At 43.5% G+C, this 17,500-nt stretch overlaps 1 protein-coding gene across 1 annotated transcript in view; it reads left to right on the top strand.

The window, feature by feature from the left end:
* LOC139561749 (atrial natriuretic peptide receptor 2) overlaps nucleotides 1-17,500 on the top strand; it is a 36,133-nt gene that overhangs the window by 5,569 nt on the left and 13,064 nt on the right. The window contains exons 8-12 of the mRNA XM_071379019.1: nucleotides 8,108-8,180; nucleotides 9,240-9,384; nucleotides 13,834-13,920; nucleotides 14,924-15,067; nucleotides 15,399-15,520. Of these exons, the coding sequence (XP_071235120.1) occupies nucleotides 8,108-8,180; nucleotides 9,240-9,384; nucleotides 13,834-13,920; nucleotides 14,924-15,067; nucleotides 15,399-15,520 (571 nt within the window). The remainder of the gene's footprint in view (nucleotides 1-8,107; nucleotides 8,181-9,239; nucleotides 9,385-13,833; nucleotides 13,921-14,923; nucleotides 15,068-15,398; nucleotides 15,521-17,500) is intronic.

Genomic DNA, 17,500 nt, shown 5'->3' with positions numbered 1-17,500 from the left:
TGCTCGACTGAGGGACCTTACAGATAATTGTATGTGTGGGGTACAGAGATGAGGTAGTCATAAAAAATCATTTTGAACTCTATTATTGAACACAGAGTGAATCCATACAATTTATTATTATGTGACTTGTTAAGAACATCTTTACTCCTGAACTTATTTAGGGTTGCCATAACAAAGGGGTTGAGTACTTATTGACTCAAGACATTTCAATTTTCATTTTATTTTGTAAGAATGTCTAGAAACATAATTCCACGTTGACATATAGGCCAGTGACACAAAATCTCAGCTTAATGCATTTTAAAAACAACAAATGTCAAGGGTTGTGAATACTTTCTGAAGGGACTGTATCTTGTAGTTTTCTGTAGCTTTCACCCCACATTTATCCTATTTTGTTGCCTTATAACCTGGAATTAAAATAGACTTTTGGGGGGTTTGGATCATTTGATTTACACAACATGGCTGCCAAAATATTTTTTTATTGTGAATCAAACAAGAAATAACAGAAAACTTGAGTGTGCATAACTATTCATCCCCCCCAAAGTCAATACTTTGTAGACCTTTTGCAACAATGACAGCTGTAAGTCTCTTGGGGTATGTCTCTATAAGCTTGGCACATCTAGCCACTGGGATTTTAGCCCATTCTTCAAGGCAAAACTGCTCTAGCTGTAACGGCAGCCTTCCTCCTCTTCGTCTGAAGAGGAGGTGTAGCAGGGATCGGACCAAGACGCAGCGTAGCTCGTGTTCAACATGATTTAATAATGACGATTAAACAGTGAACACTTACAAAATACAAAATAACAAAATAACAAACGTGGCTTACCGATACAGCCCTATCTGGTGCAGAGAAAACACAGGGACAGGAAACAACCACCCACAATCCCCAACACAAAACAAGCCACCTATATATGATTCCCAATCAGGGACAACGATTGACAGCTGCCTCTGATTAAGAACCATATTAGGCCGAACACAGAAACAGACAAACTAGACACACAACATAGAATGCCCACCCAGCTCACGTCCTGACCATACTAAAACAAGCAAAACACACAAGAACATTGGTCAGAACGTGACACCAGCTCCTTCAAGTTGGATGGGTTTCTGCTGGTGTACAGCAATCTTTAAGTCATAACACAGATTCTCAATTGGATTAAGGTCTGGGCTTTGACTAGGCCATTCCAAGACATTTAAATGTTTCACTTGAGTGTTGCTTTAGCAGTATGCTTAGGGTCATTGTCCTGCTGGAAGGTGAACCTCCGTCCCAGTCTCAAATCTCTAGAAGACTGAAACAGGTTTCCCTCAAGAATTTTCCTGTATTTAGCGCCATCCATCATTCCTTCAATTCTGACCAGTCTCCCAGTCCCTGCCGATGAAAAACATCCCCACAGCATGATGCTGCCACCACCATGCTTCACTGTGAGGATGGTGTTCTCAGGGTGATGAGAGGTGTTGGGTTTGTGCCAGACATAGCGTTTTCCTTGGCCAAAAAGATAAATTTTAGTCTCATATGACCAGAGTACCTTCTTCCATATGTTTGGGGAGTCTCCCACATGCATTTTGGCGAAAACCAAATGTGTTTGGTTATTTTTTTTTTTTTAAGCAATGGCTTTTTTCTGGCCACTCTTCCGTAAAACCCTGCTCTGTGGAGTGTACGGCTTAAAGTGGTCCTATGGACAGATACTCCAATCTCTGCTGTGGAGCTTTGCAGCTCCTTCAGGGTTACCTTTGGTCTCTTTGTTGCCTCTCTGATTAATGCCCTCCTTGTCTGGTCCGTGAGTTTTGGTGGGCGGCCCTCTCTTGGCAGGTTTGTTGTGGTGCCATATTCTTTCCGTTTTTAATAATGGATTTAATGGTGCTCCGTGGAATGTTCAAAGTTTTAGATATTTTTTTACAACCCAACCCTGATCTGTACTTCTCCACAACTTTGTCCCTGGCCTGTTTGGAGAGCTCCTTGGTCTTCATGGTGCCGCTTGCTTGGTGGTGCCCCTTGCTTAGTGGTGTTGCAGACTCTGGGGCCTTTCAGAACATGTGTATATATACTGAGATCATGTGACAGATCATGTGACACTTAGATTGCACACAGGTGGACTTTATTTAATTAATTATGCGACTTCTGAAGGTAATTGGTTGCACCAAATCTTTTTTAGGGCTTCATAGCAAAGGGGGTGAATACATATGCACGCACCACTTTTCTGTTTTTTTATTTAACTTTTTATTTATTTTTATTTCACTTCACCAATTTTGACTATTTTGTTTATGTCCATTACATAAAATCCACATTAAAATCTATTTAAATTACAGGTTATAATGCAACAAAATAGGAAAAAACGCTGAGGGGGATGAATACTTTTACACTTTTTTTTTGCACTGTAGAATCTTAAAGGGTTCTTTGGCTGTCCCTTAGGATAATATAGCTGTTCTCCTATGGAACCCTTTTTTCTAAGAGTGTAGTTATTTTGTTTATTTGACAAAGTAATTTCTAATATTTATTTAATGTGATTAGTGATTCATTTACATCTGTTCCTCATTTAAAAGGTCAACCTGTTACGAACGTCTACTTCGTCCTCCTCCTCAGACGAGGAGAGGCGAGAAGGATCAGATGACCAATATGCAGCGTGGTAGTTTGACATAATGAAATGTATTTACAAAACAGACGAAGACGAAAACTCTTAAACAAACTACAAAACAACAAACGACGTAGACAGACCTGGACTAGAGAACTTACATACAACGAAGAACGCACGAACAGGTACAGACTACAAACAAACGAACGAACGAATGAAAGAACGAACGAACGAACGATAACAGTCCCGTGTGGTACCAACATACAAACACAGGAGACAACCACCCACAACAAACAATGTGAAACAACCTACCTTAATATGGTTCTCAATCAGAGGAAACGTAAACCACCTGCCTCTAATTGAGAACCATATCAGGTAACCCATTAACCAACACAGATACACATAACATAGAATGCCCACCCCAACTCACGCCCTGACCAACTAACACATACAAAAACAACAGAAAACAGGTCAGGAACGTGACATAACCCCCCCCTCAAGGTGTGCACTCCGGACGCACCACCAAAAGTCTAGGGGAGGGTCTGGGTGGGCATCTGACCACGGTGGTGGCTCAGGCTCTGGGCGTGGTCCCCACCCCACCATAGTCAATCCCAGCTTCCGTATCCCCCTCCCAATGACCACCCTCCTATTAAACCCACCTAATTTAAGGGGCAACACCGGGATAAGGGCCAGCACCGGGATAAGGGGCAGCTCCGGACTGAGGGACGGCAGCTCCGGACTGAAGGACGGCAGCTCCGGACTGAAGGACGGCAGCTCCGGACTGAAGGACGGCAGCTCCGGACTGAGGGGCAGCTCCGGACTGAGGGGCAGCTCCAGACTGAAGGACGGCAGCTCCGGACTGAAGGACGGCAGCTCCGGACTGAAGGACGGCAGCTCCGGACTGGCTGACGGCTCTGGCTGCTCATGGCTCGCTGACGGCTCTGGCTGCTCCTGGCTCGCTGACGGCTCTGGCTGCTCCTGGCTCGCTGACGGCTCTGGCAGATCCTGGCTGACTGGCGGCTCTGGCAGATCCTGTCTGGTTGGCGGCTCTGGCAGATCCTGACTGACGAATGGCTCTAGCGGCTCCTGACTGACGAACGGCACTGACGGCTCGGGACAGACGGGCGGCTCTAATGGCTCGGGACAGACGGATGGCTCAGACGGCGCTGGGTAGACGGATGGCTCAGATGGCACTGGGCAGACGGATGGTTCAGATGGCACTGGGCAGACGGATGGCTCAGATGGCGCTGGGCAGACGGATGGCTCAGACGGCGCTGGGTAGACGGATGGCTCAGATGGCACTGGGCAGACGGATGGCTCAGATGGCACTGGGCAGACGGATGGCTCAGATGGCACTGGGCAGACGGATGGCTCAGATGGCGCTTGGCAGACGGGCAGCTCTGGCCGGATGAGGCGCACTGTAGGCCTGGTGCGTGGTGCCGGAACTGGAGGCACCGGGCTAAGGACACGCACCTTCAGGCTAGTGCGGGAAGCAGGAACAGGGCACACTGAACTCTCGAAGCGCACTATAGGCCTGGTGCGTGGTGCCGGAACTGGTGGTACCGGACTGGAGACACGCACCTCAGGGAAAGTGCGGGGAGGAGGAACATGGCTCTGGAGACGCACTGGAAGCCTGGTGCATGGTGTAGGCACTGGTGGTACTGAACTGGGGCGGGAAGGTGGCGCCGGATATACCGGACCGTGCAGGCGTACTGGCTCCCTTGAGCACTGAGCCTGCCCAACCTTACCTGGTTGTATGCTCCCCATCGCCCGACCAGTGCGGGGAGGTGGAATAACCCGCACCGGGCTATGTAGGCGAACCGGGGACACCATGCGTAAGGCTGGTGCCATGTAAGCCGGCCCAAGGAGACGTACTGGAGGCCATATATGTAGAGCCGGCTTCATGGCACATGGCTCAATGCTCAATCTAGCCCTGCCAGTGCGGGGAGGTGGAATAACCCGCACCGGGCTATGAACACGTACAGGAGACACCGTGCGCTCTACTGCGTAACACGGTGTCTGCCCGTACTCCCGCTCTCCACGGTAAGCCTGGGAAGTGGGCGCAGGTCTCCTACCTGCCCTCGCCACACTACCCTTTAGCCCCCCACCCAAGACATTTTTGGGGTTTCTTCACGGGCTTCCAGCCACGTCTCCGTGCTGCCTCCTCATACCACCGATCTTGGGCTCTCGCTGCCTCCATCTCCTCACGAGCGCGGCGATATTCCCCAATATGAGCCCAGTGTCCTTTTCCCTCCAGTATTTCCTCCCATGTCCAGGATTCCTGTGTAGTGGGCCACTGCTCGTACTCATGCTGCTTGGTCCGGGTTTGGTGGGTGGTTCTGTTACGAACGTCTACTTCGTCCTCCTCCTCAGACGAGGAGAGGCGAGAAGGATCAGATGACCAATATGCAGCGTGGTAGTTTGACATAATGAAATTTATTTACAAAACAGACGAAGACGAAAACTCTTAAACAAACTACAAAACAACAAACGACGTAGACAGACCTGGACTAGAGAACTTACATACAACGAAGAACGCACGAACAGGTACAGACTACAAACAAACGAACGAACGAACGAACGAACGATAACAGTCCCGTGTGGTACCAACATACAAACACAGGAGACAACCACCCACAACAAACAATGTGAAACAACCTACCTTAATATGGTTCTCAATCAGAGGAAACGTAAACCACCTGCCTCTAATTGAGAACCATATCAGGTAACCCATTAACCAACATAGATACACATAACATAGAATGCCCACCCCAACTCACGCCCTGACCAACTAACACATACAAAAACAACAGAAAACAGGTCAGGAACGTGACACAATCCTGTTCCATGACCTGAACTGTCCATTTAATGTCAAATACAGGTTAAATTAACAAATAAAAAAATATTAAAATATGGTGAAACTATTAATTGTTTATATCATTTTTATAAAAGAAACATTGAATATTTTATAGTCAAATAGTAAACGATATAATATATAAATATATAAAAGCAGGTGAGCTGGTTCTTTTAATAAACCGTTACCTGGTGTTTTGTTTGTTTTGGAAAACTGAGTGGGTCGAACACGTCAACCCTGTTACCCACAGATAGACGGGCAAGAAATGTTTTTAACAATTAACATATATTTTTTTGTACTTCCACTTCCCTTGTGTAACAGTTCCAATGGTGGACATGAAAGAGTCAGGTGCAGAGAGCAGGGTAATCTCAATCGAGTGGATATTTATTTCATCCAGAAATAATCACATAAACGGCGACGCCACATAAACAACGGGCGCGTCAAAACATGGTCCAATAAAAGTAGGACTGAAATCCACTATAACAACACCACCAACACAAACAGAAAAACAAGCCCGCACAAAAGTCGGCGGGCCAACTGGGTTTAAATAACCCCCTACCCTAAACACAAAACAGGTGATACAAATTAGACAAATTAGACAAACTCAAAAGAAAACAGAAAAGGGGATCGGTGGCAGCTAGTAGACCGGAGACGACGAACGCCGAGCGCCGCCCGAACGGGAAGAGGCACCATCCTCGGCGGGATTCGTAACACCTTGTCACAAGGGTATTCGTGATGAGATTGTCAACCCCTAATAAGGCCGCATGCTTCCCAGCCCAAACAGTCGGAACACTTCGGAACAAGACATTTTGTGACTTTTGTCAGCAAGGGTTCTTTCGACTATTCAGGCACACAAAATATTTTCTCAAGGCAAGCCGAAGTCTACACCCCCTCGGCGGAGATTGGTCAGCAGATTCTTCAATTAAGTGCCTGTTGTAAAATTGTGCGACTAAGATCTCCTCTGCAAAAACATTAAAATGAATGACAGATTTCTTGAGTTATCTTAGATTCATTCAGACTACTTTGAGGAAGTGTTTTCTGGCTACTGCGTCTCAAAATGGACAAACAGTACAATTGCCATCTGATTTGCTGCCTCAGAACATGAAATAGACTGCCTGTCGTTCTGTCTTGTGTTTGCAATACAGTTACAACAGACAACAATGTTCATACCAACATGTTGATCATGTATTTTGTGTACAACATGAAAGCTGCATGTAGGCTAACACCCCTCCTGAAAAAAGAACATGAACTCGCACCAGAGGCATGTAATTTATAGTTTGAACATGTTGACCAGATCTTTAATGTACAACATGAATTTCCCCAATGTCAATGAGGGGGAAATGGGAACACTGAGCAGAAACTACGTAGGCAGCAGAGTGGACAGCAGCAGATGGGACAGCAGCAGAGTGGACAGCAGCAGAGGGGACAGCAGCAGCAGAGTGGACAGCAGCAGTGGGGACAGCAGCAGATGGGACAGCAGCAGAGTGGTCAGCAGCAGAGTGGGAAGCAGCAGAGGGGACAGCAGCAGAGTGGACAGCAGCAGAGTGGACAGCAGCAGAGTGGACAGCAGCAGAGTGGGCAGCAGCAGAGGGGACAGCAGCAGAGTGGACAGCAGCAGAGTGGACAGCAGCAGAGGGGACAGCAGCAGAGGGGACAGAAGCAGAGTGGGAGGCAGTAGAGGGGACAGCAGCAGAGGGGACAGAAGCAGAGTGGACAGCAGCAGAGTGGTCAGCAGCAGAGGGGACAGCAGCAGAGGGGACAGCAGTAGAGGGGACAGCAGCAGAGTGGGAAGCAGCAGAGGGGACAGCAGCAGAGGGGACAGCAGCAGAGTGGACAGCAGCAGAGTGGACAGCAGCAGAGTGGACAGCAGCAGAGTAGGAAGCAGCAGATTTGGCGGCAGCAGCAGAGTGGGAAGCAGATGGGACAGCAGAGTGGACAGCAGCAGAGTAGGAAGCAGCAGATGGGACAGCAGCAGAGGGAACAGCAGCAGAGTGGACAGCAGCAGAGGGGACAGCAGCAGAGTGGACAGCAGCAGAGTGGACAGCAGCAGAGTAGGAAGCAGCAGATTTGGCGGCAGCAGCAGAGTGGGAAGCAGATGGGACAGCAGAGTGGAGGACAGCAGAGTGGACAGGAGAGTGGAAAGTAGAGTGGAAAGTAGAGTGAACAGCATAGTGGACAACAGAGTGGGCAGCCGAGTGGACAGCAGAGTGGGCAGCATAGTGAACAACAGAGTGGGCAGCAGAGTGGACAGCAGAGTGGACAGCCGAGTGGGAAGTAGAGTGGACAGCAGCTACGTTAAAAAAAATCCTACCACTCCGTTACTTTAACAGTCACCTACTATAGTATTTATTTACAATAGTATTCATTTATTTATGTATTTATTTATTTACTATAGTATTAATTTATTTATTCATTTATATATTTATTTACAATAGTATTTATCTACTCATTTATTTATTGACTATTGTATTTATTTATTTATTTATTTATTCTCTTGTCATCGGAAAAATAATGTTTTTATCAAGTTGAACATTAAGTGAAATCAAACATAGTTTTTTTCTTCTTTCAAATTACACTACTTAACTGAACTGAACACACACGCACGCACGCACGCACGCACGCACGCACGCACGCACACACACACGCACAGTAAAGCTAACGTTGTTGTGTGTACTCATCTCTTCTTCAGTGGTTTAAATACCAGAAACAGAAGATGCTTTGGGATGAGAGCTGGATCATTGACTTCAAGCAGATCAAACATGGTACTGCTATAATATATATCAGGCAGATCAAACATGGTACTGCTATAAGATATATCAGGCAGATCAAACCTGGTACTGCTATAATATATATCAGGCAGATCAAACATGGTACTGCTATAATATATATCAGGCAGATCAAACCTGGTACTGCTATGATATATATCAGGCAGATCAAACCTGGTACTGCTATAATATATATCAGGCAGATCAAGCATGGTACTGCTATAAGATATATCAGGCAGATCAAACATGGTACTGCTATAATATATATCAGGCAGATCAAACATGGTACTGCTATAATATATATCAGGCAGATCAAACATGGTACTGCTATAAGATATATCAGGCAGATCAAACCTGGTACTGCTATGATATATATCAGGCAGATCAAACCTGGTACTGCTATAATATATATCAGGCAGATCAAGCATGGTACTGCTATAAGATATATCAGGCAGATCAAACCTGGTACTGCTATAATATATATCAGGCAGATCAAACCTGGTACTGCTATGATATATATCAGGCAGATCAAACATGGTACTGCTATAAGATATATCAGGCAGATCAAACATGGTACTGCTATAATATATATCAGGCAGATCAAACATGGTACTGCTATAAGATATATCAGGCAGATCAAACATGGTACTGCTATACTATTCTATATGTGTCAAACCGATATTAAAACTCATCTGTCTTTTTCTATTTGTTATTTATGTTGATTATATTCTAACACTGCAACCCTCCCTCCCCTCTTCCTCCCTCCCTTCCTCCACTCTCTTCTCTCCGTCCCTCCCTCCCTGCACTCTCCCTCCCTCCCTTCCTCCCTCCCCTCTTCCTCCCTCCCTCCCTCCACTCTCTTCTCTCCCTCCCTCCCTCCCTCCCTGCACTCTCCCTCCCTCCCTCCCTCCCTCCGCTCTCCCTCCCTCCCTCCACTCTCTTCTCTCCCTCCCTCCCTCCTCCCTCAACTCCCCTCTCTCTCTCTCCTCCCTCCCTCCACTCTATTTCTCTCCTCCCCCCCTCCTCCCCTCTCTTCTCTCTCCTCCTCCCCCCCAGACCAGATAGCCAGGACTACTATGGGCAGTATCCTGTCTGCCCCTATTGCTAACAGTGATTCCAACGCCAGCTGTGTCACTGCTCTCAGCTCCTGCACAACCCAGGCTAACTCACGCAAACAACTGTTCACACACACCGGGATATAGTGAGTGTCTCTGAAACACACACAGACACACTGGGACACAGTGAGTGTCTCTGAAACACATACAAATACAGACAGATACAGACAGACACACACACACACACACACACACACACACACACAGACAGACGGACAGACGGACAGACGGACAGACGGACAGACAGACAGACAGACAGACAGACAGACAGACAGACAGACAGACAGACAGACAGACAGACAGACAGACAGACAGACAGACAGACAGACAGACAGACAGACAGACAGACAGACAGACAGACAGACAGACAGACAGACAGACAGACAGACAAGGAGAGAAGGAGAGAGGGAGAGAGGGAGAGAGGGAGAGAAGGAGAGAAGGAGAGAAGGAGAGAAGGAGAGAAGGAGAGAAGGAGAGAAGGAGAGAAGGAGAAAGGGAGAGAGAGAGAAGAGTGCTAAATGTGTTTCATTATGTGCTCGTTCCGTTTATTCGTGCACGTGTGCGTCCGTTTGTGTGTGTGTGTGTGTGTCCGTATATGTGTGTTGATCATGCTGTTCTCCTCAGTATATATTGGTAGTATTTGTATATATTCGTTGTATTTGTATATTTTGGTAGTATTATATATATTGGTAGTATTGTATGTATTGGTAGTATTTGGATATATTGGTAGTATTTGGATATATTGGTAGTATTGTATATAGTGGTTGTATTTGTACATATTGGTAGTATTGTATATACTGGTAGTATTTGTAAATATTATTAGTATTTGTATATATTGGTTGTATTTGTATATATTGATAGTATTTGTATATATTGGTAGTATTTGTATATATTGGTTGTATTTGTATATATTGGTAGTATTGTATATATTGGTAGTGTTTGTATATATTGGTAGTATGTGTATATATTGGAAGTATGTGTATGTATTAGTACTATTGTATATATTGGTAGTATTTGTATATATTGGTAGTATTGTACATATTGGTAGTTTTGTATATATTGGCAGCATTGTATATATTGGTAGTATTGTATATATCGGTAGTCTTGTATATATTGGTAGTATTGTATGTATTGGTAGTATTGTATATATTGGTAGTAATGTATATATTTGTGGTAGTGTATATATTGGTAGTATTGTATATATTGGTAATATTGTATATATTGGTTGTATTTGTATATATTGGTAGTATTGTATATATATTGGTAGTATTTGTATGTAATGGTAGTATTGTATATATTGGTAGTATTGTATATATTGGTAGTATTTGTATATATTAGTAGTATTGTATATGTTGGTAGTATTTGTATATATTGATAGTATTTGTATATATTGGTGGAAGTGTATATATTGATAGTATTTGTATATATTGGTAGTATTTGTATATATTGGTAGTATTTGTAACCTATAATCATTAGTAGTTCTTACATCTCGTCTCTGTTAATGCATAGATGATCCTCCTATTGAAAACTCTTAAGGATCTCTACAGATCGGTGTCCCACCCGCGGGACAGTTGAGCTAACGTAGGCTAATGCGATTAGCATGAGGTTGTAAGTAACAAGAACATTTCCCAGGACATAGACATATCTGATATTGGCAGAAAGCTTAAATTCTTGTTAATCTAACTGCACTGTGCAATTTACAGTAGCTATTGCAGTGAAATAATACCATGCTATTGTTTGAGGAGAGTGCACAGTTATGAACTTGAAAAGTTATTAACTTTTAGTTCCTCCCAATCCCGGATCCGGGAGCACCCCCCACAGTAAAAAAGCTGACTAGCATAGCCTAGCATAGCGTCACAAGTAAATACAAGCATCTAAATATCATTAAATCACAAGTCCAAGACACCAGATGAAAGATACAGATCTTGTGAATCCAGCCATCATTTCTGATTTTTAAAATGTTTTACAGGGAAGACACAATATGTAAATCTATTAGCTAACCACGTTAGCAAAAGACACCACTTTTTTTTACTCCACCAGTTTTTTACTCCATCAGTAACTATCACTAATTCGACTAAATAAAGATATATATAGCCACTAACCAAGAAACAACTTCATCAGATGACAGTCTGATAACATATTTATGGTATAGGATATGTTTTTTTAGAAAAATGTGAATTTTTCAGGTATAAATCACATTTCTACATTGCAGCTGCAATCTGAAATAGCGTTGGAAGCAGCCGGAATAATTACAGAGACCGACGTCAATTACCAAAATACTCATCCTAAAACATTTCTGAAAAATACACAGCCTACAGCAATTGAAAGACAAAGATCTTGTGAATCCAGACAATGTTTCAGATTTTCTAAGTGTTTTACAGCGAAAACACAATATATCGTTATATTAGCATACCACATGAGCTAACATCACCCCAGCATTGAATCAAGCCAAAAGGGTCGATAACGTTATCGCCACCAAAATATAGTAATTTTTTCACTAACCTTCTCAGAATTCTTCAGATGACAGTCCTGTAACATCATATTACACAATGCATATAGAGTTTGTTCGAAAATGTGCATATTTAGCATCACAAATCGTGGTTATGCTATGTAATCAGTCAAAACATGGCATGCATTCTAGCCGGCGCCATCTTGGAAGGGCACCTAAGTAAACGATTATTTATCGATTAGATTGACTAAAAAATACAGGTTGGACAGCTAATGAAAGATGCATTGGTTATTAATGCAACCGCTGATTTAGATTTTTAAAATTTACGTTACTAGACATACATTGTGAGTTTACAGCCAGACTAGTGCCGCAAAAAATGGCTGACAACGGCGTTTACATTTTTCCACATAAATACGGAATAAAATCATAAATAACTCTTACTTTTGGACGAGCTTCCATCAGTATCTTGGGCAATGTGTCCTTTGTCCAAAAGAATCGTTGCTTTGTTGTAAAACGACCTCCTCAACTTCGGAACTAGCAGCTAACGATAGCTACACGGCACACACATGCCCAAATCATCAAACGCAATACTAAGGAAATTCAGAAAAATAGCAATATACTCGCATAAACTGATATAAATCGGTTTCAAATAACTTCGTTATGATGTTTCTAACACCTGTATCGAATTAAATCACAGACGGATATATCTTAGGTCAATAACGAGAGCTTTTGCGCATGCGATTCTGATGTCCTCCTTGCGTCCTGGCCAGCGTCGAAAAGAAGGGTCATCTCACTCCATTCCGTTTTATAAACTCTGAGAAACACGTAGAGAGACCATTCCACTTCTCATTGGTTACTGACATCCAGGGGAAGGCGGGTGCAGTTCATGTCAAGCCATAGGGAACACAGAGTTTTAAACTGATCCGAAATCAGAGACTATTTTTCAGAGCTTCGCATGTCCTGTCATGAGTTTCGCTGTAGAAAGAGTTCTGGTTCACCCACAGACATAATTCAAACGGTTTTAGAAACTAGAGATTGTTTTCTATCCAATAGTAATAATAATATGCATATTGTACGAGCAAGAATTGAGTACGAGGCAGTTTAATTTGGAAATGTAATAAAAGAAATAGTGCTAACAGCTCCCCCTATTGACAAAAGGATTTATTAATAAACCAATTAGGCACATTTGGGCAGTCTTGATACAACATTCTGAACAGAAATACAATGGTTCATTGGATCAGTCTAAAATGTTGCACATACACTGCTGCCATCTAGTGTCCAAAATCTAAATTGCGCCTGGGCTTGAATAATACATAATGGCCTTTCTCTTGCATTTCAAAGATGATGGTACAAAAAAATACAAAAGAATGGTTGGTTTTTCTTTGTATTATCTTTTACCAGATCTATTGTGTTAAATTCTACTACATTCCTTTCACATTTCCACAAACGTCAAAGTGTTTCCTTTCAAATGGTATCAAGAATATGCATATCCTTGCTTCAGGTCCTGAGTTACAGGCAGTTCGATTTAGGTATGTCATTTTAGGCAAACATTTTAAAAGGGGCGCATTCTTAGGTTATATAGTATACCTGTTGATTCTATAGTATACCTGTTGATCCTATAGTATACCTGTTGATTCTATGGTATACCTGTTGATCCTATAGTATACCTGTTGATTCTATGGTATACCTGTTGATTCTATAGTATACCTGTTGGTTCTATAGTATACCTGTTGATCCTATAGTATACCTGTTGGTTCTATAGTATACCTGTTGGTTCTATAGTATAACTGTTGATTCTATGGTATACCTGTTGGTTCTATAGTATACCTGTTGGTTCTATAGTATAACTGTTGATTCTATAGTATACCTGTTGATTCTATAGTATACCTGTTGATCCTATAGTATACCTGTTGATTCTATAGTATACCTGTTGATTCTATAGTATACCTGTTGGTTCTATAGGATACCTGTTGTTTCTATAGTATACCTGTTGATTCTATAGTATACCTGTTGATCCTATAGTATACCTGTTGATTCTATAGTCTACCTGTTGGTTCTATAGTAAACCTGTTGATCTCTCCTCTAGTGATGGAAGGACGGTGGCCATCAAGCGGATTCAGACCAAGACCTTTTCTCTGTCCAAGACCATCAGACGAGAGGTCAAGCAAGTCAGGTGGGGACAATAGAGGTCAACAAGTCAGGTGGGGACAATAGAGGTCAACAAGACAGGTGGGGACAATAGAGGTCAACAAGTCAGATGGGGACAATAGAGGTTGGTCAACAAGTCAGGTGGGGACAATAGAGGTCAACAAGTCAACATGTCAGGTGGGGACAATAGAGGTCAACAAGACAGGTGGGGACAATAGAGGTCAACAAGTCAGGTGGGGACAATAGAGGTCAACAAGTCAACATGTCAGGTGGGGACAATAGAGGTCAACAAGACAGGTGGGGACAATAGAGGTCAACAAGTCAGGTGGGGACAATATTAGTACTTTCCTCTACATGTAGCTCCCAGTTTAGCTGGACCCCCCTAACCTGTTAGTTCTCTGACCTCTAACCTCTGTCCAATAGGGAGCTGGACCCCCCTAACCTGTTAGTTCTCTGACCTCTAACCTCTGTCCAATAGGGAGCTGGACCCCCCTAACCTGTTAGTTCTCTGAGCTCTAACCTCTGTCCAATAGGGAGCTGGACCCCCCTAACCTGTTAGTTCTCTGACCTCTAACCTCTGTCCAATAGGGAGCTGGACCCCCCTAACCTGTTAGTTCTCTGAGCTCTAACCTCTGTCCAATAGGGAGCTGGACCACCCTAACCTGTTAGTTCTCTGACCTCTAACCTCTGTCCAATAGGGAGCTGGACCACCCTAACCTGTTAGTTCTCTGAGCTCTAACCTCTGTCCAATAGGGAGCTGGACCCCCCTAACCTGTTAGTTCTCTGAGCTCTAACCTCTGTCCAATAGGGAGCTGGACCCCCCTAACCTGTTAGTTCTCTGAGCTCTAACCTCTGTCCAATAGGGAGCTGGACCACCCTAACCTGTTAGTTCTCTGAGCTCTATCCTCTGTCCAACAGGGAGCTGGACCACCCTAACCTGTTAGTTCTCTGACCTCTAACCTCTGTCCAATAGGGAGCTGGACCACCCTAACCTGATAGTTCTCTGACCTCTAATCTCTGTCCAATAGGGAGCTGGACCACCCTAACCTGTGTAAGTTCTTTGGAGGTTGTGTGGAGATTCCTAACGTAGCCATCATCACAGAGTACTGTCCTAAAGGAAGCCTGAATGATGTCCTGATGAACGATGAGATACCGCTCAACTGGGGATTCAGGTACTGTACGCACACACACACACACACACACACACACACACACACACACACACACACACACACACACACACACACACACACACACACACACACCTCTCAACTTGGGATTCAAGTGGATGTCCTAACCCCTGATCTCTTGTGTGGGGGTTCCCTAACCTTTACCCCAGACCCTTGACCCCTGTGTTGCATGTTCTCCTTTGCCACAGATATAGCCCGAGGAATGTCGTACCTATAACCCTTGACCTCACTGTGTGTTGCAGGTTCTCCTTTGCTACAGATATAGCCCGAGGAATGTCGTACCTATAACCCTTGACCTCACTGTGTGTTGCAGGTTCTCCTTTGCTACAGATATAGCCCGAGGAATGTCATACCTCCACCAACACAGGATCTGTCATGGCCGACTCAAATCACTCAACTGTGTTCTGGATGACCGCTGGGTCTGCAAAATCACTGGTAACCTTTACCCCCTGACCTAAAATAATCCCTAGCCTGTACACTGTAAAACCTGCCCGCCTCGTCTGCAAAATCACTGGTAACCTTTAACCCCTGACCTTTACCCCCTGACCTATAATAATCCCTAGCCTGTACACTGTAAAATCTTCCCAAGTGGTCTGCAAGATCCCTGGTAACCTTTAACCCCTGACCTTTACCCTTTAACCAATGACCTCACCTCTGACTTTTAACCTAGCCAGACTTGGGTTCAAATACTATTTGAAGTAATTTCAAACATTTTACCGGTGTCGTGTCTTTGGCTATGCCAGATTAATTGCTATGACCTGCTATTCTATAAAATAATTTCTCCGTAATTAATATTACCTGATTGAACTAATCATGTAAATATAATTAACTAGAGAGGGACACCACGAAAGAATATTTATAGAGCTGTTATCTTCCGAATAAACTCTTAAAGATTTAGTTATCTTTTACATCCATAGCAGTCACATTAATCGTCATTTTATTCAGTCTCATCTGAAAGTTGTAAATCCTTGATTATCTGCAAGAATCCTGGCTAACAAGTTGAATCAGCAATACAAAATTGGGTTTAATTATTTATTTACTAAATACCTAACTAATCACACAGAAACACACATACACAATTAAATCATAACTTGATTACAAAGTGTCATACAGAAAAACGTCCCTAGCGGGCGGAATAGATATGACAGCTTGTTACACAAAGAAAAGGGGCGGGATTTTAGTGAAAGAGCGGGAGACTGGAACATAGGCGAGCTGTGCTATCGTAAATACAGTATCTTATGCATTCTAAATTACCGCCCATTTGAAAAGGAAAATGCAATAAATATTTACTCTGAGCTGCGCTTCAGTAGGTTGGTGGTAGATGGAAGACCGTATCGCCAACCCGAGTCCTCTGTCCTTTGAAGAATGTCTCTGGTAGTCACTGGATACGTTGGAGTAACGTTGTGTGTAGTAGACGGGATACTCTGACTGTCCTTTCTAACCTGCGTTTGTAGCAGCTGTTGCTAACTCAACGGCTAGGAGATATCACTTCTGTAGTGAATACGAGTTCAAAGTTCATACCATTCACAATCAAAGTCCATGCTGATGTTAGCTTAGTTCTGTAGTTATTATCTGAACCATTCTGACACCGGATCGTCATCCTAGCGTACCCGGAACAGAAAGTTATATTCTGTCAATGGCTTTTATAGTGGAGGGAGAGGGGTGTGTCTGAAAAGTTTCTAACCCATGCCTCTTCACAGGGGCGGGCCACTGTGAGCAGAGGAAAACTTATGAAAGCACAGATCTCTCATTTGGAAGCTAAAATTACATTTCACCTCTTCACAAATAATCTCATATTCAAACATTTGAATTAAACAACAATTCCATGTGAATCCGATACCTCTGACGTTTAGACTTTCCACAGTAGAGTTTATGTCATTCTATCATTGATGAGAATGTGTCAGAGGGCAACCGAACTGACATAATATACCTTAAGTACCACCGCATATGTTCAGTTGGTCGGATTACCAGAATATAGTTCATTTCCCCCCAACTTTTGATGTTGCCCAGAATCTCTGTTAACCCATGGGTTTCCTTATGTCACATCAGTTATAGTAGGGAGAGAGAAAAAGGGGGAAAGAGGTATTTATGACTGTCATAAACCTACCCCTAGGCCAACGTCATGACACCGGTTTCAATTATTAAGCTAGACTGGCTTAAAATGACCAATATTATAGTCACAAAACTGCATCTCCCACCATCTTATAGTCACAAAACTACAACTCCCACCTTCTGATAGTCACAAAACTACAACTCCCACCATCTGATAGTCACAAAACTACAACTCCCCCCATCTGATAGTCACAAAACTACAACTCCCACCATCTGATAGTCACAAAATTACAACTCCCACCATCTGATAGTCACAAAACTACAACTCACACCATCTTAAAGTCACAAAACTACAACTCACAC

The sequence above is a fragment of the Salvelinus alpinus genome, chromosome 31, assembly GCF_045679555.1.
Source record: "Salvelinus alpinus chromosome 31, SLU_Salpinus.1, whole genome shotgun sequence".
NCBI classification, from domain to species: Eukaryota; Metazoa; Chordata; class Actinopteri; order Salmoniformes; family Salmonidae; genus Salvelinus; species Salvelinus alpinus.
The sequence above is the reverse complement of the archived record's forward strand: the minus strand, read 5'-3'. Positions and strand labels throughout refer to the sequence as shown.